The sequence below is a fragment of the Vicugna pacos genome, chromosome 2, assembly GCF_048564905.1.
Source record: "Vicugna pacos chromosome 2, VicPac4, whole genome shotgun sequence".
In the NCBI taxonomy this organism is placed as follows: Eukaryota; Metazoa; Chordata; class Mammalia; order Artiodactyla; family Camelidae; genus Vicugna; species Vicugna pacos.
This window is the reverse complement of record NC_132988.1, coordinates 74,466,972-74,493,209: the sequence shown is the minus strand read 5'-3', so window position 1 is coordinate 74,493,209 and position 26,238 is coordinate 74,466,972. Positions and strand designations below refer to the sequence as shown.

The 26,238-nt window shown below is 33.5% G+C and overlaps 1 protein-coding gene across 2 annotated transcripts in view; it reads right to left on the bottom strand.

The window, feature by feature from the left end:
• The window catches only part of BMP2K (BMP2 inducible kinase), a 117,212-nt gene that overhangs the window by 42,613 nt on the left and 48,361 nt on the right, over positions 1-26,238 (bottom strand). For both annotated transcript variants that reach the window (XM_072942056.1, XM_072942057.1), the window contains exons 2-7: positions 24,328-24,446; positions 21,429-21,534; positions 17,844-17,986; positions 14,811-14,932; positions 12,580-12,661; positions 8,785-8,917 (exon numbers count right to left, since the gene is read on the bottom strand). In XM_072942056.1, the coding sequence (XP_072798157.1) occupies positions 8,785-8,917; positions 12,580-12,661; positions 14,811-14,932; positions 17,844-17,986; positions 21,429-21,534; positions 24,328-24,446 (705 nt within the window). The remainder of the gene's footprint in view (positions 1-8,784; positions 8,918-12,579; positions 12,662-14,810; positions 14,933-17,843; positions 17,987-21,428; positions 21,535-24,327; positions 24,447-26,238) is intronic.

Sequence of the window (26,238 nt, the reverse complement as noted above, 5' to 3'; positions counted from 1 at the left end):
CAAACTTAAAAATTTACTTTGGAGATTCTGAACTCAGTTTTATTACGTTCTGCATGTCACTTGATTTTATATATTTTAAAAAGTTAACATATATCACTCATAAAATTGACTTATTATTTTATCACCACTGTTAGATGGAAATAACTCAAAACACTGAATTCTAATGTTTATTGGTTTATATTCAACCTCACTCCAGAAAAGATTTGAGAAATTTACAAGATTTGTTTTATCCTCCAGAATCGTATTTTATCTTTTTTTTAAATTTTATTTTATTTTATAATTTTGGAGGGGGAGGGTTTACCTATTTATTTATTTTTAGAGGAGATACTGGGGATTGAACCCAGGACCTTGTGTACACTAAGTATGCGCTCTACCACTTGAGCTATATCCTCCCCCCGTATTTTATCTTGATACCAACAAATATTCAATGTGTTAAAAGGAACAACAGTACATGATACAGGCATAAATTTAAACAGGCTTTTAACAACAAACACTTATTCATTTAATTTTCAAAAATCAAACAAATCACAAAAAACTTTATCAAAGTCACAAACTTAAAATTCTACTTTTCTAACAATTAAGTTTATTTGGTCTTTAAAATCTAATTTCACTAGTAGCTAATTATAAATATGTATTCCTCCACAGGACTTAAAGTGACATGCAAAACTATAAGATTTTTTAAATATGTGAGAAAATTAAGACCAATGAAAAATAGTGGCTAAGGAAAAATAAAACAAAACAAAAACCTGGGTAACGATGTCAGTAAAGAAATCGCGTATGTTTGGTCTTAAAAACGCACGCCAAAAATCGAGCACTCTGCTTTCTCGCCGTCAACACAAGTAGGGTGACATGATCCATTACATTAATCACAGTGTCCTTAACACAAAGACAAACCAGGTGCTAAGAAAAAGCACTATTCCTGATGCTGAAAGCAGAGTCCATTCTCCTTTGCATCTTTCTAAAGATGGCTCACTCTGAGTGAAAAATATCCTTAAGGAATCACATTTAGTAATATAGGGTCGGGTCTTACACACTCCTTCCGTGTGGACCAGTGACATACCACCTACATGCAGCTCAGTAGAAGAAATTCTACAGGAGCAGAGAATACTGCAGGACGAAGATCCACTTCTCTGGCCTGGCTTAATCTAGGAAAAGCTTTTGAAGTGTCTAGACAGGAAGAGAATGATCCTTCAGGTAATGCTATACTTTTTTCCTTTTGTAGTAGATGAGAAGCATTGAAGGGAAATGAAAAATTTGAGATTTTATGTTCTCTGATCGACATCTGTAGAGGTAATTCTCTCTCTCAAGTTAAGAATAGCACAACATCCCCTAATGATTAAGTAACCAGGCTGTGGGTAGAATTGATATCATCTTGTAAGGAAACAAAAAGACTTCTAACTACCCTGGCGCGTGTTTCCACGTGGGAGACATTTTCCGGGGGCAGTTTAGTTTGTCTGACTGTACTGACCCCATTTATGTGGCATAAAATCTGCCTAAAAGGTCATGACTAGCATTTATTTTAATAAAGTAGAACAGAAAATATTACAGTGCATTATACCGTAAGTATAAGCAAAGTTTCAAGACATTTGTTTCACATGTGTGTGCGTGTATGTACCAGGTCATCACTAAAATGTATTTTTTATTATGGATCACAGTCAAGTAGTTTTAAAAACCACTGTGCTAGCGATCTCTATTACTATAGTGCATTCCTCTCCAAGGAAGGACAGTGATTTGTCTAATTTAGACTAGAAAAAAATAAGCACCCACAGGTGTCCATCTCTGCTGCTTTCTTTCAGAACAGTTTATTCTCAGGACATGTATGTTCTCTACAGAACCACGTTTTGAAAGTGGCCCACTTCTGTGGAAGAAGTCTAGGCTTTCCGGCATTGTCTATGACTGGATGTGAGTATATCTGGGAGTTGAATATACATTAACAGGCCCATTTGGCTTCAGATCCAAATTCTGTTCTGCAATCTGCTTTATCAGTACTTATAAAATATTTTACATTTAATATTATCAGCCACTTAAAAGGAAAAAGGAAACAACTCAATGAGACATCATTAAAGCACTTAATAATGTAATTTCCCAAACTCTCCAAAAGAATGCATTGCAAAATGTACTCCTAGATTACTGAATGATGTAACCTGAAGTGTAACGGTATCAGTTCCAACCCAGCTAAACACTGAAGCATATCCTCCAATAATGACAACTTCAGTTTTTAAGGAGGTGACCCAAAGCCATTTTCTCTCACAATAATTAAACATTAAGTTCAGTGTTTAATTAACTCCTACTTCATGACAATAAAACAGCATCACCTACAAAAATATACTCTTAAGTGGAAGAATTAAGGAATATGTGAGTCTAATTCATCCAAAAGTGAATCAAGTGATTTAAGTTTTAAAAAAGGCAGAGAAGCTAGAATACACCCTTGTTTTCTCAACTTAAAAGGATCACGTGAATCATCAAGACCATTCCCACTGACCTTGATTCTACTACAAATATAAAACCGACTTTTAAGAAGTTGGCCACATAGAAACAAAAAGGTGTTTCTCTGCTCCTCCCAACTGTGTGACTCTTTCTATTGACACAAACGCACTAATACAACCTGAAAACACAAAACAGCCTCAGCATTGACGGTTGTATATGATTAAACCACCACAGTATTTCCAACTGATTAAAACCCACTTGCATCCAAGGCAGCTGAACTAATTACGCTTATTCTGGTTTTGCGACATCCATGCACATTCCAGCACAAAGAGCAGCTAAGGCGCAGCTCAGCAGGGGCCACGTTAAACATGGCTTCATCAAGGACTCACACCAAAAATTAAGTGAAGTAGTTCCCATCCAAGTTACATAAAAGGATGGACCCATGCCTGAGCCTAAGTAAAAGTTAAACCAGCACCTCTAATCTAACAGTTCAACAAAATTATTAGGAAAATACTTTGGACAGAAGTCTCAAAACAATGTTCCTGCTTAAAAACTGTTAAAATTTTTTCCTTCCACAAAGACATCTTTTGTCTCCCACAGACTTCCAGTTACCACAATTATAGTAATTTGCCTGAAAAGAGAAATACTCACTCTAATTTTGTAACCATAAATACTTCGAGCATTAACGTGTTATTTTTGTCTGTGGACCTATGAAGAGTATTACAGAAAACTTGTATGTTAGGCATATGTATTCTATAGACCTCATTCCATAGACTACTGAAGTCAAATCAAATTCAACAGCTAATAATAAACACGTTCAATCATAACTAAAAGACTAAGTGGCACTATTAATATGACAGGATAGTCTATCTGGGATAGTTCTGGTAGCTGTTCCTAGAAGTTATTGATCACAGCCCTCTCTCTACACCTCCCCAAGTGGTAACCCCAAGAGCCAAGGACTGAAAACCTCCAGGGAAACCCTATCTTAAACTCTGATTTCTTTTCAAAACTACATTAAAATGTCCGAGATTTAAAAATACATATATATAGGATATAGTGGATGAGGGCGTAAATGAAACAAGATGGACCATGAGCTGATAATAACTGAAGCTGGGCAGCAGGTACATGATAATCCACTGCACTGTTCTGCTTATATTTCTAAATATTTTTTAACTTCCATAATAAATTTTAAGTGAATACAAACAAGCAAACAAGTTCCTGGTTTCCCAAAGAAAACAGGTATTGAAGTAAATTTATTTACTATCATAAAGACAAGAAAAACAAGTATTGGTAGGATGCGGAAAAAAGGGAATCCATGTGCACTACTGGTGGGAATGAAAATTGGTGCAGCCACTATGGAAAACATATAACCCATCAAGTCTACTTCTGAGTATGTATCTGAAGGAAATAAAAGCACAAACTCAGAAAGATATCTATACCCTCATGTTCACTGAAGCATTATTTATAGTAGCCAAGACATGGAAGCAACCTAAGTGTCCATCAATGGATGAATGGATAAATAAAATGTGAAAAATACATACACACACAGTGACAGACAGACAGACAGACACACACACACACAAACACACTGGAATATTATTCGGCCATTAAAAGAGAAGGAAATCTTCCTATTTTTACACCATGAATGAACATGAGGACAGTATACTAAGTGAAATAAGTCAGGCAGAGAAGGACAAATACCAACTGATCTACTTAAAAAAAACAAAACATACAGATACAGAGAACAGACTGGTGGTTGTGAGAGGTAGGAGGTGGTGGATGGGCAAAACAGGTGTAGGTGCTCGAAAGGTAACAAACTTCCAGTTATAAAATAAATAAGTCCTGGGGATGTTATGTACAGCATGATGACTACAGCTAATCACACTCTATTGTATATTGTATATTTCAAAGTTGCTAAGACAGTAGATCTTAAAGAGTTCTCATCACAAGGGAAAACAATGTGTAACTATGTGAGGTGACAGATGTTTACTAGACCTACTGTGGTGATTATTTCACAATATTACATCAAATCATTTCACTGCACACCTGAAACTATGTAATGTTATACGTCAATTATATTTCAATTAAATACGTAAATATTTAAACCTAATAGAAGAGCTGCTAAGAGCTAGGACACAGAACCATAAAGCAACAGTAAGTCAGCAGCCCCAAAGCAAAAAGACAAAACAAAACAAAGTCTTCTCCGTTGTTCAGTATGAATCACTATTTAGAGGTGAGAAAAATAATCTTAGTAGTTACATTTAACAGTATGTTCTGGAATATATGATAACTTCTGGCAAATCTTTGATATCCACCATTAACCTGCAAACCCAAGTTTGGCTTCAAGGTATCCAAAGAAATCTCTGCAGGGAAAGTACATCCTAATGAGTATCTGACAGTAGATGCCCTGACCTTCACCCAGAAAATGAGAAATCAGGCTAGCTCAGGAAGAAGAAGAAAGACATCAGTAGTGGTGGTAGTTACTGCAGAAGTAATGATGGCAGCATTAAAGGCCGTCTCTCACCGAGTACTTAGACACCCTAAGAAGCTTTTTTCATAATTCATTTTATTTTCACAATAACCCTAAGAGGGACGTAATTTTAATATGCTCATTTTAGAAATAAAACTGAAGTAAATGGAGCTGCCCAACATTCTGTACCAACTAAGGGACTAGGGAGATGCAAGTCCAGGCCCTTTGGCAACAGAGGCCTGATTCTTAATCTCCACAATATACTTCCTTAACCACCATGACAGAAGCTAAAAGCAAGGTGAAGCAGCCAGCCTTCTGTTCACTCATCGTAACTCTTCGGTATTCCTGTTAGTTATGCTTCTCATTCTCCTCTGAACGTTCTCCAGTTCAACTCTTAGGCCCATAAACGTAAAGTGCTTCTCTCCTCACTGTCCACCACCATCCACCTCCATTACTTACTTGTTTATTGAAAAAGTTAACAGAAGCTAATAAGAAAAATTCTAAATAATTGCTACTTTTAAGAAGAAAAAGTCTGCAGAAAATTAATAAACTGAGCATTATGGACAGTAGGTAATAATACCCTTGACCAAACTGGTGATAATCAAACCTGCATTCAAATACTTATATAACCACAAACCATGTAGTTTAACAAAGGTTAAGCAAAGCTATTTCATTCTCCAAAATCCTGAGTCACATAAAATAGATGCAAGCAGCATTAGTAAAACTATTAAGACTAAAAAGATATGTCTTTTTAATGCTTTATCTCATATATAAATGTGGGAGCAACTACATTGCATGAATAGATAATTGTCAATAAAAAGTTTCCCTTTCAAAAACTATGCACACAGGTATGCAATCTCTGGTTTTCTGAAGGTAGGATTTATTTGAAAGCAATGTAAATCACCAATTACTTTATTACAAAAGTGGATACAGAAAATACAGAAACCTAAATAAAATGGTGGGAAACAGGCAAGCTCACATGTGAAAAATGCAAAGAATAAAACTGCAAAGAATCTAAATGTTTCCTAAAAAATATTATATTACAGATAAGTATGTTCTGGTTTTCAAAAATCTCTATATTGTTAAGTTTTTACTACTCAAGATAATACCTAAAAAGTAAAATCCACAAAGGCCCTATGACAGGAGATAAAATACCAACATTTACTTGAAGGCTTTTATTTTATTCAACCTTGTTTTTCCATTTCTGCTTAGTTCTCAGAGATAAGTTCAAAGACATTAACACACGGTTGAATTTATACTAACATTGATAAAAACTAAAATCTGTACATTTATCAACAAGTAAAGCAAGCATGCGATGCCCAGTAAAGCATCAGTGAACTAGAGCCCAGTTAGATCCTGAAGTTATCAGCAGTTGTTTACCTTTCCCACCTTCCCGTTATATACAAACACATACCCACACACACACATAACAGAGAAGGGGGAAAGAAAAACCTAACACAAGAACAAAAGATCTTATTACTATAAGCAAATTAAATCACGAGTCAGGGTATATATACTGCCCAGTCTCTCATACAATACTGTCCAATGAGAATACTAAGTTTCTAAGACACTGCAAGATCCTCAATAAAAATCATCAGCCTAACTGTGATTAAAATATTATACTTAACAGCATAATAGTGTCACAGTTACAATGATTTACAACAAAGGGCTTCAATAAATATCCACACGGATAACCTTCTAAACTTCAATGAGCCAGAACACTCAACAGCCAAAGTAAATCCCTCAATCCACTTTTTGAGCATTCCCCTTGATCAGAGTTCTTTCATGCTTTTGATGTCCTAGATTTTGGACAATGAAGGAAGAAAGCAGCTGGATAAGAGCAGCTTATGGGTCTGATGTTTATGCAAATATACTCTAAAGGTAGGTTTGCTCTTTAAAAAAAATTCACATTCTGCAAAATGGCAGGCTAAAAGTAACAGGGCTCATGGGGAAAAGAGAGTTGGGACAAACCAATGAAAAACCATACAGCTCTGTCACTAGCGCACTGACAAGAACAGTCATTGGCACCTGGGAAGGTAACTTGGGCTCCCCGGGCAGGTAGCTTAATTTGGCTGAAAGCTGCCACAAGGGCATAAAAACACATCAAAACAAGGTTAGGAGGCTCTCAATCAATAAAGATAAAGGTGCAACTCTGAGACAATGGAGATGACATTCAGGGGGCCATCCACTAGTAGAGAGCCACACAAATACTGACAGGTAGCACTCTCTGGGAAGAAAATCCCCAGGTACAAGCACCATATTCAATGTCCTCCAATTAGAGCTGAACATCTTCGTGCTGGTAGTGCAGCAGCCAACCTCAGGGCTATTTCCTTTCCCTGCAAGTTATACGACCATCTTCCCCACTCCATTACTCTGCTTCCCCTTGCCTAGGAAAAACATTTCACATGAGGCATGTGATTTTTGTGTTCAACTGACATAACTCTCTAATTTCCAACAGAATGAGCAAATCCACATTACAGATGTAAAAAGACTGTGCTTTAAGTAAATTTGCAATTGAGGCTAGATATCCTTTTATGCTCCATCTTCTTTTGACTATTTTTCTTTTGGAGTGTTTGCCCTTTTCCTTTTGAGCTTCATAAACTACAAAAGATAGCCATTTGTCAAGTGTGTAACGAATTTTTTTTCCCATTTATCATTTGACTCTATGCTAGGGTTCATGGTTTGAAGGGACTTTCAATGGTTTAAAGTTATATATTAATGGATTCATCTTTTTTTTTTCTAGCTCCTGAGATTAAAAGCCTAGTTTATAGATTACCTATTCCAGTGTTATAAGTGAATTTATACCTATTTTCTTCAAGTATATTTATGTTTTATTTTTCACATTTAAGTCTCTGATTTATCTGAAATCTTAGTATAATGTTCAAGTTAGAGATTCGGCCTGATTTTTTTATCTACACATAGATAATAAACTTTTGCATTTCCATCTGTTTTCCTCACTACATTGAATTGTCATCTTTATCATACAAAACCTCAAATATATTTCGACTGATCTTCTTTTCTATTGCATTGATCTCTGTGGCTGGAGGCTATGACAGAGGATGTTTAAAATGGAGAAAACATAGCAATGCTAGAGACACTTTAATTAAAACAGTACTGAGCTGTGCTATTTAAATACTGCAGCTTGCTAACATAGTTTAACATCTAATGGTCCTCCCCCTCCCCCAAATCATCTTTTTCAGAAATTTTACCATGTGCACATATAAAAAATTAAATTATAATATCTATCAAAAGGAAAGGAAAAACTCTCAAAGGAGTTTGGAAGGAATACTGAAGTATTCTTTTGGAATCAAAGGCCACAGGACTTTTCTTTCTGATACTACACTTAGGGGGCTTTCCAATTTTATAATCAATACAGAATAAATATTGAAAAGGGTGGCAATATAAACTTCAATCTAAGATTGTCAACACTTTGATCTGAAGAAGCAATAGATCTGGATATTTAAACTTCAAAAGTACAAAGACTGAATAATTAAATGTTATGGTGTAAGTTTTTCCAGAAATTCCAGTTTCACTAATTATATAATCTCTATGTTCTATAAAAGCTTATCTAGAGTTGAAAAATGCCCATGTACTAATCAGTAATTAGGCAGCTTTCATTTCTATAAAAGCCTTATAAATATCTTTTTAAATGTATTTCTTCACTATAGTTTCACAAAATTATAACATAAAATTAAAAGACTAGGTTTAATATGTGTGTATATTGTATGTATATGTGTAACTGAATCACTTGGCTGTACACCTGAAACATTGTAAATCAACTACACTTCAATAAAAAATTAAATCTTTTAAAAAAGAAAAGGAATGGAAACAGCAAGCCGTTAAGTACAGTATCTCACAATTTTTTCATAAATTTTCCAAGTACTTACTTATTAAGCAATGTATGTTATGGGAGTAACGAGAATTGTCTGGGATGGTGAAGCTGCCATCACAGATGGCAACCTGACTCTCACCAAAAGGAAGAGTGAAGAAACAAAGTTTATACAGTAAACATCCTAGTGCCTGTAAAACAAAGAAGCATGAATATCATCAGAGCTCAAGTATCAACTTAACCACAAGACCCAAAAATAAGCCACAATCAAAAACTTAATATATTATTTAAAAAAACCAAAAGCCTTATGTTTCTTTTCAATCCTTTCAACTTAAGTTGAAACAAATTAATGTGCTTAATTTTTTAAAAGACATTTAACTGTATCATTCCCATATTTTTCTATCACATCTGTAGCTAGTTGGCTGAATTAAGGCTATCATCGAACTCTAGATCATGAATGGTATAATTAAAACTAAAAGTGGCTGGTTCCTTCTGGGGAAAAAATTACACTTTCATTTCTTCCACAAGGAAAATCTATATTTAGTACATAACTAGCTTATAATAACCAATAAAGTAAGCACAAGGTTCCTCCTAGAAGCATCTTTTTAAAACTTCACTATAAAGCATGTCTTAAATTCCTGAAATTCCAAATGAGTTAGCCAGCACAGTTAAATTTATCAGACAACCGTCAATACATTTTCACTGATCATTCGTAAGTACATGTCATTATTTCACAGTATAAAAATAGTTTTATATTTCTGTGTATATTCCTATAATTTTTATTCTACATTGTACTAATCATATTTGTACCTGGGTAATCTATACAAAATTCAAAAGGGGAGGGCTCTGTCTGCTTCACTTGCATGGATTCATACACATCACAGCACCAGCAAATCTAATTGCTGACAATGAAGACAAAACACCCTAAAACACAACTTGCATCTGGAAAAGTAGCATAGGAAATATTTAGCTAAGCTGCTAATAGCTCAAACCTGAGAAGCAGTAATAAAAAGTGGTTTTTGCTCAAGAAATCATATTGTCACAAGAAGTCACCTACAAGCCTTAAGAGTATAAAGAGCATTTCTAATTCTAAACAGATTGTATAAAATTATCCAATAGTTACTACACAATTACATCAGCAATACTGAAATTTGGGCAATCTAAAATTTAGAAAATCAGCATTCTTCTGTTGGATTTTCTCCACACATCAACTTAGCAAACCTAATTAACAAATACACTAGCTTTATAACTACTATGAAGATTACAATAGGCAGAAACACCTTTGTGAGTTTAACAATATTAATTTATAAAACATTATCTTCAATATTATAACAGACTTCCAATGAAAAAAGTTAAAGACTCTAGAAATTTCAATGTATTAGTTCAAAATCATTACTTAGTTATTTACTATATAACTAACAAAACTGTAAAGATTCTGAATAGAAATAACCAATTCAATGTGGCTTAAAAATTTTTGATGCTTTTTTATATAAGAAAGATATTTTCAGCATTTGTGCAGCAAATTGAGCATAAGGCTTCCTTAACAGCACTAAAAACTGTATTATTAGTGGTGTAATATCTGCATTAAATTACACCTTTCTTCTGCACACATGACAGTTAGGAAAAAGAGGTCTGCATTTTAGCCAGTTTTATCTTGTCAATCAAACCTTCAGTAATGTGTCTTTTGTTAGAGTAAATGTTGTGGGAGTTCCCAGACAACAATTTTAGATAGCAATGCCAGTATACTTAAAAAACAAATCTAAAATACTCTGCTTCACATAATGTGAACACAATGAGGTGTCCTAATTTTTTCACACCAAAGGCATTTCCCTCTTTATCCATTTGATACAATGAGAACCGTTCAAGAAACAGGAGGGAGCAAATGACCTCATTTTGAAGGCTGAGTATCGCTATCTTCAATTTTCCTCATTGAAAGGTAACATGAAGCATCTCTCACTGAATTTCCTAATGCTCAATAAAATCAGCATGCTATTTCTCAGGATAAAAATAACCTACAATGGAAACTTCAAAGCAAAAAAAAATTTTTTTCCCAAAATATATATGCTAAATGAACACTTTAACCTCAATATTATAACTCTCTGAATCAGCATAACTTGAAATAAGATCAGAAATATAATACTTAACCAATATGAATTGAATTTTTTTCTGGATATTCTTGAAGTCACACCTAAAATGTTGCAGCATTTCACCTGAGCTAAGACAAGCATGAAAATGGCATCATGGAAATTAAAATTCTATCTCTGGTAACAATATAAACATAGATTCTGTTTTCTGATTATTTTTCTGGCTTTTTTATCTTTGAGTATCTGTCATCCCACAGCTATACGCAGTAACCCATTATAGAAATACTGCCCCATACACTAATCTGTGAACGATACAAATTTTAAACTTAATGCTGACAATTTAGTATGCTGTCTGGCATGCATTCTAAGCCTTGTGAAAAATGAACAACAACAAGAGATTCCCTCCTTTCTGTTAAGATATTGGATAACAACAATCAATCATGTGCTTAGAGACCAAGGTTTTTTTTTTTTTTTTTAAATCAACTCTTGATTTCAAAACAGCAGTCAAGCTATGATGTCTGCCGCTTCCTCTGCTGTTGAAATACTTTTAGGTAATATGGATTTCAACATTAGTCACAAAATTAGGCCAGAAAAGACTTCCACAATCACCTTTTCTAATACCTTTTCTAATTTTATAAATTAAGATCCAATTGAATTTGTTTTCTACATTATACTGTAAGCCACTTGCTGTAAGCTATTTAATGAGTCAAATGTTAGTGCTAAGGAGAGCAAAGTGAATTTGAGTCATACCAGCTGGTGATCTATAAGCAGTATCAAATTAACTAAATCAAACTTATTCATGGTTTGATTCAATTACGTACACTAACACAAGATTTAAGAGTCACTGGTGAAAAAGAGTATATTATATAAACAGATGAAAAGATATTATAAATACTTTTTTTTTTAATTATCTTGCAAGAATCTCTGGTATCCCAACCTCCATAATAGAAGGCCAGGTGAGGAGCACCGAGGAGATACTCATTTGGTTTCACATATTATGCTCGAATACTTTCTAAACAGTATGCTTAAAAAACAAAATAAACATGACTGTTCTTGTAAACTCCAAAACTATTTCCAAAGGAATATTTTTCCTCTATACCTCATATGGTCACTAGTAGTAGATATGGTTGACTACTTGTTGAATTTAAATGAATTCACACTTTAAACAGTTTCCTGCTAGTTTATTAAACATAGCCAAAACATATTTTACTCATAAAGTAACTTTTAAAAAGGTATTAACACTCTAACATAAAGTTCAACTATATGAAGACATTATCTACCTCAATAGTCCAACCCAGATTTATATACTAAATGATAAAGAACCTCAATATATAGAGGTTAGTCAATGGTATGTTTATAAGTTTGAAAAAGTTTTACTCATGTTAGTTTCCATTAAAAAGATCCTAAAAACTCCAGAAAATTATCAGCATTATTACTTAAGAGTTGTGTCCAGCTTTTCCATACTATGATCAACCAAAACTGCAGTCCAATCAAAAAAAAAGTTAACCATCATATATAATCTAAATTCTAAAAAAAAAAAGCTGTTAAAAAAGTTAGATTATCTGGAAATCCCTTATTTGCTTTTTTTTTATACCTAAGCCTTCCATCTCAGGATTAAGAAGATAAAATGTGCTATTATTTTTCTTCTATCCACCACTGTCTTCTACTCAATAGGAAATACTTTGTGGGGGCAAGGGGAAAATAATCAACTGAACTCAGTTTCTTTTTTTAATTTGGTTAGTGAAAATGTCAGCCTTTCTTGGCCTTACCCAGATATCAGCCTTGGTGGTGATAGGTTTCCCTCCATAAAGGTTGATCATTTCGGGGGCTCTGTATGACAGAGTTGTATACCTGGCAGTAAATAAGTAAAATGGAGTGGAGATATAAAAAAAAAAAAAAAAAAAAAGACAGATACTACATTGTTTCTACATAAAGTACGATAAAAAACCTTTAGGTTCAATAACATTATAAAGAAATAATACTATTTTAAAAGCTCATTAAAAGTCCATCAAGGATTAAACAATACAAAGCATCTATACACATTTTTATTCAACAAGTACAACAGCATCTCTAATAATATAAAAAATGAATTTTTAATAGAAAAATTTTCAATAAAGACAACATATTGGAAACATAGTTTTCCTTGAATTTCTTATATGAAAGATACAATTTGACTATAAAAATATCCTTATCAAAATATTTTGGTCTATTAATTTAAAAGTAAAGCTTCTACCCTCTCAAAAAATTAGTTTATATATGTTTACTAAGCAGTTTGTTTTTATAGACTCTAGCATAATTCCTTACACATGGTAGTAGATCTCCTTCAGGTTTGTTTTTGTAATTGTTGTTTTACAAGTAACCTAGTTGCCGTAATTATAACTATACTAATTAAGTACACTTCTGAAACTGATGGCACAAGCAATTTGGAATTAGAAGATACTATGGATAAATATTTACCAGTATAAAAACTTCAAATCCAATATGAACAAAATATCTGAATTAAGTTGTGCTCAATTTCCTGGCAGAAATTATTAGATATCAAAGGAGCTCCCATATTATGGCATAATTTAAGATTCATTTTGAGTGTTGATACGTTTTATTTTACATGAAGCATCTTGAAGTTCAACATTCTACCATCTTACTTTATCCAAATTACCCTGATTGGTGAGACATTCTGAATGATACTACAGTAGAAGAGTGATCTAAGACACCAGTATATAAACTGCATGAGAGCAGGACTTTTTTCTGTTCACTGCTATATACTGCAGTGCCAACAACAGTGCCCACTACATTGCAGGCCCTGAATAAACACCTGTTAGCTGAATAAATGGTTAGACCATTTCCTCCTCAATTGAGCCACAAAGCACAGGAACACATGAGCTTGCATTCATCGCTACTGTAAAATTCTGCTGAACCTTACTTAACTGTACTTCAGATCTTAACAGCAAGAAATGAAGCTTCCAACAAGTCAGAGATGCTTGAGCAGAATCCTATAGCAGCCATTATATACCATAATCCAATAACTTTTAAGATTATATGTACCTACATATATTCACAAAAAGCCAATTTAATAATTCATTGTTCTGGTTTTCTTCAGGACATTTGTATGTTTACTAAGGAGTTTGTTTTTATGGAATCTAACATAATCATCATATCCTGAGTGGAAACACGTAAGTCTAGAAAACCACAGTTTGGTACGGGTGGGCCAGAGTAAGATCAGTTCTGTCGAGCTACTTCAAAACACACGTTGCAGTTCAAATGAAAGCTCCTAGACAGTGTTAAACAACTGTGAATTTGTGAGGAAATGAAGAAAAAGAACTTTAAAAAGGCAACTGTTTAGAAATTCCTATTCTGACAGATCTTTCTACATTCTGCATCATTTTATTAAGTAATCAAAGAATTACAAATAGTACTATTTTCTAAAACTAGAAAACAGAAAAGTCAGGGATGGTCCCTGGAGCACTCTAGCAACCATGGAAAGTACAAGATTAAGAAAACAGAAGGCACACATGAGTTCTATTTCTACTGAAGAGTCTTCTAATACATTATTATAAAGTAACAAGTTTTCCACATAGTTTTCAATGCATTAATTAATAGGTTAATCTTCTTAATATTAAATATGAAGTAAAAGCCTACATGTTTTTAAATACTTTAATTTTTTTCCTAACATGCACAAATCCTCAGTATCAATAAAACAAAGATGTTTAACTGAACTCAACAATAACCTAAAACTCCCTTTAATGAGTCCACTAATTACTATAGTTTATATAACAAACTTCTTGATAAACTTGTTTACCATGTAGATGAAAATTTTGTTTCCATGGTAAAATGCATTTCCTATTGAACTCAATGAGACATAAGCTAATCGGTGTCTATGGCACAGAAATATCTTAAAGAGATCTATAAATGGAATACCTAAAGTTATATTAGCTGGGCTGGTCACAGACTCAAGTTAACTAAAATTCCCACGAGATGAAGTGCAATAAAGACAGACACTTACTTTTTAATTTCTTCTTCTACTGTATTAACTCCATCTTTTTGAGGATTAAGAAATTTATTTGTGGCACTGCCAAAGTCACAAAGTACATAGTTTCCATCATCGTTCAACAAAATATTTTCTACCTTCAGAAAAGAAAAGCAGTAATTAGTAGTATTCTCAAGGTGAAAATTACCTTTTTACAACAGTGTTTTTACTCAATAAACACTAAAGAGCTTGTGCCATGTGGAGAGAGAGAGAGAGAAGAGAGAGAAAGACAGAAGATACCTCAAATTGTAAGAAAGGAGAAATAATTCAAACCAAAAATATACCTTACTATATCTACTATTTCTCTTACTAAGCCCAAAGAAGTGCTTCTCCCATCCCAGGACGATTTTTGCAAGGGCCAAGAAACCCTAAGTCCTCTCTGAAACCGTTTCTATGAAAGAGAAGAACTAACAGCAGTCAGAGTCTACACTATACCTTTATTCTTCTCCTAACACTTCAGCTTATCTGTAGAAAAGTAACAAAAATCATTACAATTCTACTTCTGATTGACTCCTAATTCCACTTTTATCTAATATACTACACTGAAAAACACGGATTGACTTTATGCCTTAACTTAGAGATCAGAATTGTAGAAACTTAAATAAAATTATGTGCACAGTTTCTAGAACAGGAGAGTCTGGGTTCACAGCCCAACTCTGCCACTTACTAGCATATGTACCCTTGGACAATTTGCTTAACCACTTTTGTGCTTTAGTTTCCTTACCTATAAAATGGGGGAAATAATATCTATTACATGGAATGGTTGTAAAAACTGAATGAACTAAAACATGTAAAGAGCTTAGAACAGTAACCAAAATAAGGTAAGTGCAGGATAAAAGATAGTATTATTATTAACTTTTTTCACAATAGTTTTTCCTGAATGAGTAATTCTCTACACTACCAAAATACTCATATCATAGTTTCTTTATCATTTTTCTTCTTTACTGCATTTTAGTCTACTTTTAAAAGATTTACATAAAATGCTTATATAAGAAATCTACTTAAAATAAACATACGTTTGCATAAATTTACACATGTAAAAAGAACTAAGTATTTGAAGTATGGGTCTATACAAAATTATGCAGTTCAATGTCTTTTTTGTTTTAAAATCAAGAAGATTCAGTTGAAGACATCAACTTTACATTAAAAAAGTTAATGAGCTACAACAGTACAAAAAAATCAGACCAAATTATTAGGGAGAATGTGGAAGTTACATATTCAAAAGAACTGAAATGAACTATATTGGTTATCCAAATTAAGGGACAGAGGTCTGCAGTCATGCATTTTAAGCTCGCCTTGACTTGTATCCTTTTATCTTAGGTTTCCCTAGATAATGCTTTCATTGTTAACAACTTACATTCTTTTTTAAGATTTTTTAAAAATTTCTACTGAAGTATAGTTGATTTATAATGTAGTGTTAGTTTCTGGTGTACAGCATAGTGATTCAGTTATACATACATACATTCTTTTCCATATTCTTTTCCCTTATGGTTTTATTATAGGATATTGATTAGAATTCCCTATGTCATTCAGTAATAGGAACTTGTTGTTTATTTATTTTATATATAGTAGTTTGTATCTGCTAATCCTAAACTCCTAATTTATCTTTCCCCCACCCCCTTTCCCTTTTGTTTCCTATCTCTGTGAGTCTGTTTCTGTTTTGTAAATAAGTTCATTTGTATCATACTTTAGATTCCACATAAGTAATATGGTATTTATCTCTTTCTGACTTGCTTCTCTTAGTATAATAATCTCTAAGTCCATCCATGTTGCTGAAAATGGTATTATTTCATTTTTTATGGCTGAGTAGTATTCCTGTGTGTGTCTGTGTCTGTGTGTGTGTATGTCTTTATTTAAACATCTGTCGATGGACATTTAGAACAACCTATATTCTAAGTGACATACTCTATTCTCTTGTATCTTAAGAACATTTTATTAGCTCTTTTCATAAATTTTGTATAATTAGTCAGAATTGGGAGTCATTCATTCATTAAATGTTTACTGAGACCCTGCTACGTGCCAGGCACTGTTCCAAATGCTTGGATGCCTCACTACAAAAGAGCAAAGTCCCTGCCCACATGGAGCTTACATTATAGTGGGAGAGGACAGAAAATAAACAATAGGCATAATACATAAGCAAATTATATAGCATCTGAGAAAGCAACAAGTGATAATAAAAAGGCAGAGCAAGCAGAGAATAAAAAGGTTAGGTTGTAAGTATACATAAGGTGGTGCAAGGATGGGATTCACTGAGAAAGTGAATCTGAGCACACCTAAAGTTGGGGAAAGACTGGCCACAGCATTTCTGGGCATAAAGCATTTCAGGAGGAGGAATTTTTGTAATCTCAGTGTGCACAGGTATCAAAGAAGACATCTATGGTTCTAAATAATATGTGTAATTATAGCTCAAGCAATATGATACTAGGAATATTCGGTCCCCTTTGGGGACTTTTTCCAATGTAACAAGTGGGTACCACATAAAAGAGGTCAGATTCCACAAAAACGTAAGATAAAGTAGCCTTAAAGTGACAATCACCACCGAGTTAAGGTAAATGATGTAAAACTATAGAAAATTATAAATACCCAAGTAAAGAGACCCATTTATAGTCCTTCCAGTATCTTTGGAAAACACCCTGATGATTCATATAAATTACAGGAAGTAGGAAGAGTGCTGAACTGGGAAGAACAACGTAGAGGGACATCTGACCTGTGTCACTGATGTTCCTATTTTTGTCCATATGAAACCTTAAAGAAGCCTACTCTGTAAACAGAAGCAGAGTAGGGAGCATAAAATCTACCTCTACGGTCATGCTAGAAACCCTCAGGGTCATGGAAAGCACAATTTCAATTCTACTGTCAGTCTGTACATGGCCTCAGGAAATGCAGCACGGGACAGAAAGACCAATCTCAGTGCTGGTAATAAAAACTGGTTTAGATGAAGACAGTCCAAGAACATTTTAACTCCAAAGTTTAAAATGTATTAAACCGTAAGAAATCTAAAATTCGTACCTTCAGATCCCGGTGAATTATTGGAGTCTTACACTGATGCAACCTTGCGACAGCTTCACAGGTATCACAGAATATCTGTAGCACTTCTGGTTCCGTAAAACCTGTCTGCAGCTTCTTATTCATCTGATTCACAACCTGTCCAGCTAACCAAAAAAGTAATTTTGAGAAGACATATTTTTAATAAATGAAGACTACTGCAAACAAAGAAATTAAGAAATGTCTTTACAGTCTCAGGTAATGGGAAACTGCTTTTTCATAATATTCATGTAAGGATGCTTATTATACCATATTGTGCTGATTCAACAACATACATTTTTTTCACATTTTTACATCTCTGAAATGAGAACATCTTAAAATAGACAATGTTCTGCTAATGCTATTGGCTATATTTTTAAACATTTTAACATCTGCAAAATCAGGTATACCTTGTCACTAATGGCATCACAGATCTGAAGAAATAGTTATTCTACACTGTGCTAACTTTTGGGTAAACAGTGGTAAAGAAAAAGAGTCTCTACTATCATGGAATTTATGGTCTAAAAGGCACAGATGAACATTAAACAATCACACAAACGAATACTCGTCACAATCATGTAACAACAAGGATGATATGAGAGAACCCTAAGTTTAAATTGGTGGAGGAGGACGGCAAGCAGAGAATGCCAGAGCAGTCCTGTCTAAGGAAGTGATTATTTACGTTGCGACTGAAGGTTAACTAGGGAGTTAACCCAGCAGAGATTTGGGAGAAGAATGCGCTGGTGATAGCAAGTGGCACATATCAAGGCCTCTGGTTTGCAAGAGCTTAATGATTATGAATAACTTTTAAAGAGAACCTCTACAGATATGGTCTAGAAAGCAGAGAAAAGAGTAAAGTATATTTTAGATTTTATCTTGAAAACCAAGGAAACTTCCTGATCTGACTTTTTTAAAGGTCCCCTTGATTAGGGGATGGAGGAATCGCAAGAGCGGAAATAGAGAGCTGGGTTAAGGGACTAACGCCCTAAACTGGGAAAAGATAATGGGTAGATAACTTACTAAAATCAAATAGCCACACCAATGAGCCCTGAGAGGATTATATAAAACTATAGTAAATTTTAAATAAATGAGTAAAGAGCTCTATTTAGTCACTTCTAGTATCTCTGGATAACACCCAGATGCTTAACATGAATTATAGGAAACAGGAGGTGTGCTGAATTAGGAAGAACAGTGTGGAGGGACACTGTCATATATACATTATACAATATATTAAATATTACAATATACTACAGTAATTGATCATCCAAAAATGATAATTCTTAATTATTAAGAAAAAGTTTTCTATCATTATACTTTAAGAATACAAATAAGTACATGATTCATTCAGAAAGCATTCTAACAGAAATCAGGTTTGGAAATTGAAGAAGGCAATGTTATGTTAACTTGAAACTTTTCTTTAACAAGTTCAAATAAGTGACTGTCTGTTATTTTGTAATCTGTAAGAAGATTTATACACATCTGCTCCTTCCATCATTACTGTCTAAAAGCATTCTTATATATCTTCTGAAATAGCTGCTTTTTTCTTAGAAACTTAAAGTAGAAAAAAACATTAAATTTGCCTATCAATCCCCAACTTTCAGAAAACTCAGGTCTACTTGGTATTATTTGCCAGAGTGTCATATAAGACTGAGGCAGCAGTTTCCTCCATTTTCTTGTTTGTCAGATGTCCTGACTTGTTTTATCTAAAAATTAAACAGTTTTAAAAAAGTATTTTATTGGTGTTCATTCACAGTCTTTAAATACCATTTCACAGCTAAAGAAATCATAACTTTGAACTCATTCTACTCCTTCCAAATTTTCAATGTTGTAATGAGTAGAATAAATTTTAAACAAAAGTCAACCCTCTTTCTTCCTCTCAGAGATCTTTGGACTAGAAACCTTGAATCACAAAATCCAAGTCCTCAGAAAAAGCTAAAACCCGTATTTGAGCTGCATTTCAAATGTAGAAACAAATAAAATTTCATTATTCAAAATCATGTTCTGAAAATTAAAAGTATTCTAATGAAAAATTTAAAAATCAGATTCAGAAAGCAAACAATATATACTGAAGGTCTTTTAAAACAAGAAGCACATAATTCCCAAATCATTCCCTATTTTTCAAACAGGTATCATCTCCTAAAGAAAAATTTTCATACTCTGTCTAATTTCATCATTAAAATTTAAAAAGTCAACATTTTTCTAACCTCTTAAAGTAATCATCCAACAATCTTCATAACTCTGAGATTACACTTATTACCATTTAATTTAAAAAGCCATACAGTCCAACCTATCACTCCATGTAAATTTTAATACTTGGTTTTTGTTAACAAGAAAATTAAATTTTATCTGCAATAGATTGCACCATTGGTCCCAAATACTCACTCCCCTAAAAAGTGAAGCTCATTTAGTTCCCTTTTAAAATGTCTTCTGGATGGCAATTAATTAAACTCATCCACGGTTACGATTATTCTTGATTAAATTATTTTCAAAAAGTTACAAGGAGCCAAGGACTATTAGTCAACCCTAACCCACTTAAGAATTAGTGTGTTAAATGCTAGAATTCAAGAAAGTAGAATAAAGAAAATCAGCTTTTTTTTCCTTAAAGAGATCACAATGCTTTACAGTAGAGAAGAGATATGAATAAAGAAAAACCATCTAGAAAACATCTAATTTTTATATTATATATGGAAATAAATTACTAACAGATCACAATAGATAGTATAATATTGATTCAGTTCATTTTCCTCTTACAAGACTGGAGGAAATAAGACCACATTTCCTCCATTACCATCACCATCATCCTTCTCCTTCAACATTCAGGAAGGGACAACAGTTCCTGGTATCATAATTAACAGTCATAACTGTCTTAAAAGAATCTAAAAATAAACCAGGGTTCCCTATAGCCCAAACTGCCAGATATAATCTAATGGGAAAAGAAAAGGGCAAGTTTGCAGGAAATACTGTTGCTTGCCCCCTTCACACACATTTAAGTAAAAACAATTTTTCAGAGATTTTAATAATTATTATTGTAATTCTTAAGGCATACTGAACAAGTAAATATTTCTTTGAAACTAACACATTAGATTCAAATAAAATGTGATTTTTACCTTCTAATGTTTATAAATGACTACATAATTTTATACAAATTATAGATAAAAATGTATCCTTTAAACTTATTACATGTAATACATTCAAAGATAACATAAGACAGTGCTTGAAAAAAATATTATAATACTAATATGGACACAGTATGCTCTTCTTGGTTGGATTATAAAAGAAATGCACAGGAAACATGAAAGGTAACTGCTCTTTACCTGCTTAATTTCCTGTTTTAAACTCAAGAGCATTTTTCTAATTGTCTGTTTACATGCTCATATCATCACTGCAACAGCTATGACTAGATTTTAAATCTTTTCTAACAGCATTCCTTAATTAGACAAATAATTAAAACTTAGATTGCATTATGTGTCCAGAATTAGGTGACAGCTGCCCAGGGAGAAATGAAGAAACCCAGTAACCCATTTTATGGGCGAGCTTTTTTAGCATAAAACAATTGCAGAAAATACTTACCTCGACAATATTCCATTAAGATAAGCACTTCCCATACATTATCACTAATTGAATTAACAGCACAGTCCAAGTAACCCACGATATTTTTGTGACCAGACAGCTCTTTCTGCAAAAAAGAAGCAAAATTTTAAAAATTGGAAAACACACAATCTAAAGCTCTATTGTTAGCGATGATGTGAAGTCTAAATTAATATATTTAAAGAATTTCACAAAGTAAGATTTAAAAGTATGGAATCCGACATCTCAAAAGGTCCCAGTTTCAATGGAAAATTTACTTACATGTCACTGTCATCTTCTAACAGGCAAATATTCAATGAATACTTACTTTTTAATTAAATGAAGAAGAAGATGGTTCATTCAAAAGTAACTGTCTCCAAAAGTGAGAGTATGAAAGTCTTTTGGGACTAAAAATAAAGTATCAGAACTTTTACTTATATTTCTATCTCTAAAAAATAAATATATTAAGCTCTAATATTTATGAACCAAAAATTATACTCTCATTTGTTTGTTTTGTCTGCACCATATTGCAATTTATGAGTATGTAGTTAAGTGAATTTATGAATGTATGTACTTTTAACTAAAGACCCTAAAAAATGAACAAATAGCTAAAAAAGTTTTCTGTAAAGAAACCATAGATTAAAGATAATACTAATAGTACAAGTACAAGGAAATAAGAAGAAAATAGCAATTCTGACATTTCTGCTCTTAGTACAAGACAATCATCAACACATAATAAAGTTAAAAATAATAATGAATTAAGTTAGGCCTGTCTATGAATTAAAAAACAATGATCAAGAATACTACTTAAAATAATATTTTTTAAAAATAATAATTTACATCCATTATCATTAAAATAAACCTAGTTTTAACCGTGCAATGTAATTTTAGATATTGGCTAATGGCAGCTAACATGGGAATAATTTATAAACATAAACAATGGAGGATGTGTCATCAAAAAAAAGCCGGAAGACCACTGCTCTAAAGAGCTCATCTCCCCTAAAATACCTTGTTTAAAAGCATAGGATTCGAACGTTGCTATTGTTGATGATTACTATATGTTTATGTATCTCAAAATTACACAAATCCTATTGAAAGGAAGAATTATGGTACAATAGTACCATATTTGAGCTCAAGTTAGTTAGAAAACTTAGTCTAAGATGCCCTCTTACCTTGGGGTAAACCTTTTTATCCTTTTGACTAATAGCCGTTCTTTAAAAAAAGCAAGTCTCAAAGCCTTATCAACTCTAGTGTAGCTAAGGGACAGGGATAATAGCAGAATTCAGATTAAGTTAGATTGTATAAACGTCTATCTTCAAAGAAGAGAGATCAAAATATATGTGTTGACAAGGATGTTGACTAAAAATAAGAAAATCTCCTTCTTAGCAGTTGGGTAGGAGTGTCAATAACAAGTGTTTACAAGGAAGTAGAAAAACTAGAACCCTCATATACTGCTAGTTTGGCTGCTACGGAAAACAGTTTAATGGTTCCTAAAAAAGTCAGATATGGAATTGACCCAGCAATTCAACTCTTAGATACATACCCAAAAGAAGTGAAAAGTACTCAAATAAATAAATATATACACATAATTGTAGCAGCACTATTCACAATAGTCAAAAGGTAGAAACAGCCCAAATATCCATCCACGGTTTGAAAAAATATTCCATCAACAGATGAACAGATAAACAAACTGTGATATATATGGTATACATAATGGAATGTTATTCGGCCATGAAAAGGAATAAAGTGTCAACAAGTGCTACAATGTGGATGAACCTCAAAAACATGCTAAGTGAAAGAAGTCAGACACAAAAGGTCACATATTGCATGATTCCATTTCTATGAAAGATCCAGAATAGGTCAATCCATAGAGACAACACAGATGGGTGGTTGCCAGGGGCTGGAACAAGAGTAGAATGGGGCGCAACTGCTGAATGGGCAGAGGGGTTCCTTTAGGAGCAATGAAAAGGTTTTAGAACCAGACAGAGGTAGTTGTTGCACAACATTGTCAATGTACTAAATATGGCTGAAATGTTCACATCGAAATGTGAATTATAAAATGTGTAACATGAATTTAACCTCAATAAAACAAAAAGTTAAATATACATATTAGCACTTAATAAACACTGGATGAGGAGGAGGAAGAGGAAGACGGGGGAACAAGAATAAGAAGCCATTCAGAACACTGACAATAAGCAACCCTAGAAAAAAGGAAATTTTTATTTTGTAACTTTTTTTTAAACTGTTTAGTTAAGTGCAGTTTTCTTTAATGGCCTATTAAAATATTTTTCACTTTTCCTGAATTTAAAAAGAATTTTTTTCCTCGTTGAAGCATACTTTACCATATACTACAGAGTACATACACACACACACACAAAGGGTCCACTTTACAGCATGATTTTAAAAATGAAAAAATGAAAAGCAAAACTGTTGTTTGTGAGTACAAACACATACAGTGAATGTATTAAATACCCATGGAATAGGTAAGCACCAAATTCAGGACAGGGGTTTCTTTCTGGGTGAGGATAACAGCATAAGGATAACAGAATACACAGAAGACTTCAAATTATCTGTAAGATTTTAACTCTTTGCTGAGTAGTGGGTAAACTGCTGTTCACTAATTCTCTAAATTTTTCTATTCCCCAAATATTCCGTAATTAAATTATTTTTAAAAGGAAAAAAGAAAGCAGAGTAGCTTGCCTGTTGAACTACAACAGGGAAAGGAGGAGAGGAAGGAGTTGGCTGCATTCAGCCGTAAGTATGGCTATAAGGAACATCCTTCAAAGGTTTTCTAGATATACATAGGCCAATAAGCAGCTTACCTAAAAGCTGGTTAATATTATGGTGCAAAACTGAAAGAAAATACACCAAATTTTAAAAATGGAATTACTCTTTTACTTACCATAATTGTAATTTCCCTTTTACAAATGTTGAGGTCTGTCACGTTATTGACATACATTCGCTTCAACGCATGGCGGAGTCCACCATGAGTCCGCACTAGGAAAACTGTGGAGAACCCACCTAGAAGAACAAATACCAATTAAATAAAAAGAATCTGAAACTACTGCTGAAATCATGTAACATCTTAGAGAAGCTTAATCTCAGAGGGAAATAAACTGTACACAAGACAAAAATTGGAACAGTAAGCAACTAATATACTAAGTTAACAGCTGAAACATGGGCTTCCTGTGACAATCATGAAGCAGCACATACCGGATAACATGCTTCTCAGGTGAACATGATTCTCTAATTTTAAAGTTTACAATAGTAGTATCATTTGGATGGGAATAGTTCTTATGTAGAATGTGGAAAATGCAACGACATAACTATATTACTATAGTTTAGCAGTATTCTAGTGACTGCCTACCCATCTGACTCCCCTTCTCTGCTACTTAACATGAGACATCAAGGGATCAGATGTGTAAGGCCCTCCCTCCTCCCTCCTCCAGGTCCAGGGGATGAACTAACATTGTTCTACGGTAATAATGGGAATCCCATTTCCTCTTGTCAGCAACTGATTTAGGACTGGACATGTAACCAGTTTTGGCTAATGGGACAGAAGGGAAGATCTGCTAAGGGCTGCAGGGAAAGATTTTCCTCTCAGGAAAAAAAAAGAGAGAGAGAGAGAGAGAGGGCTATGAAGAAGGGCTTGCTCTTTTTCCAGCTTTTGGATTTTCCTATATAAGTATATAATGCTTAGGCCTATGGAAGCCATCTGTGGCCACGATGGAAAAAAGAATCAGAAAGAAAAGGACCCAGAACACTGACACAGTTAGGCTACTGAATTAGACAACTGTAGATCCGCCGCCTTCCAGAACTCTCATGTAAGATGATAAATGACCTCACTATTTATGTCATAGTTACTTGGACAGTCTGTTAAACAGACCCGAGAGAGCATCGTATCTGAAACGCATAGCCAGGTATTCTAAAGAACAAATGTTTTTGTCACATTTAAAACGAAGTTTTCCACCTTCAGTTTTTAAAACTCATTTTGACATAGAATATTTTGTAGCTTAATTATAATATTAAAACAAAAAAATGGTATGTCACTTTTATCAATTTGCTAGTCCTTCTAAAGCAGCAAATTCAGCAACGATAAGACACTAGCACTCCAGTTCAGTACAAAGCACTCAAAGGAAAAGTAAACCACTGGAGATAAACAACAGGGGAAAAGAGCTCCTAGGACATGCCAGAATCAGCACAGATTCATTCCAGAGTCTAACTGCAGGTATAAGAAACTGTACGACTCCCATCTTATGGATATGGATTTCCGTGTATACAGTTTTGGGGAAATTAAATCAACTACCTCACAAGGCAGTTACCAGGAGAGAAAAAGATGATGTTTGGGAAAGGTACTTAAGTAAAAGTTCTAACAATGCAGGGCATTTCTTTAAAAGATGTTCACTTAGCATTAATTTTATGTGCAAGAATTAACAAATTAGTAGCATTAATAAAGTTCTACTTAAACTAGTCAAATTTTATTAAAAATTAGGGAAAATGCTAAAATTTAGACTATTCTAGATATGAAGGTAGTATGGGTACAGGTGAAGATAAATCATTTATATAGAATTTATTTTGAGACATTCTAGAGATTCCCCTAGAGCAATGCTTCTCCAACATAACTGCATTAGAATTGCCTGGTGAGCTGGTGGTATGTGTGTATGTGGCGGGGGGGGAGGGGCAGGGGGGTTAATATTGAATAGTTTCTAGGTCCTGACCTCAAGTCTGATTCAGAAGGTCTCAGGCCAAATATATGTATTTTGCTGAAAATTCCCCTACTCATTTTTCTTGTTTTGTATATGTTAAGAATATA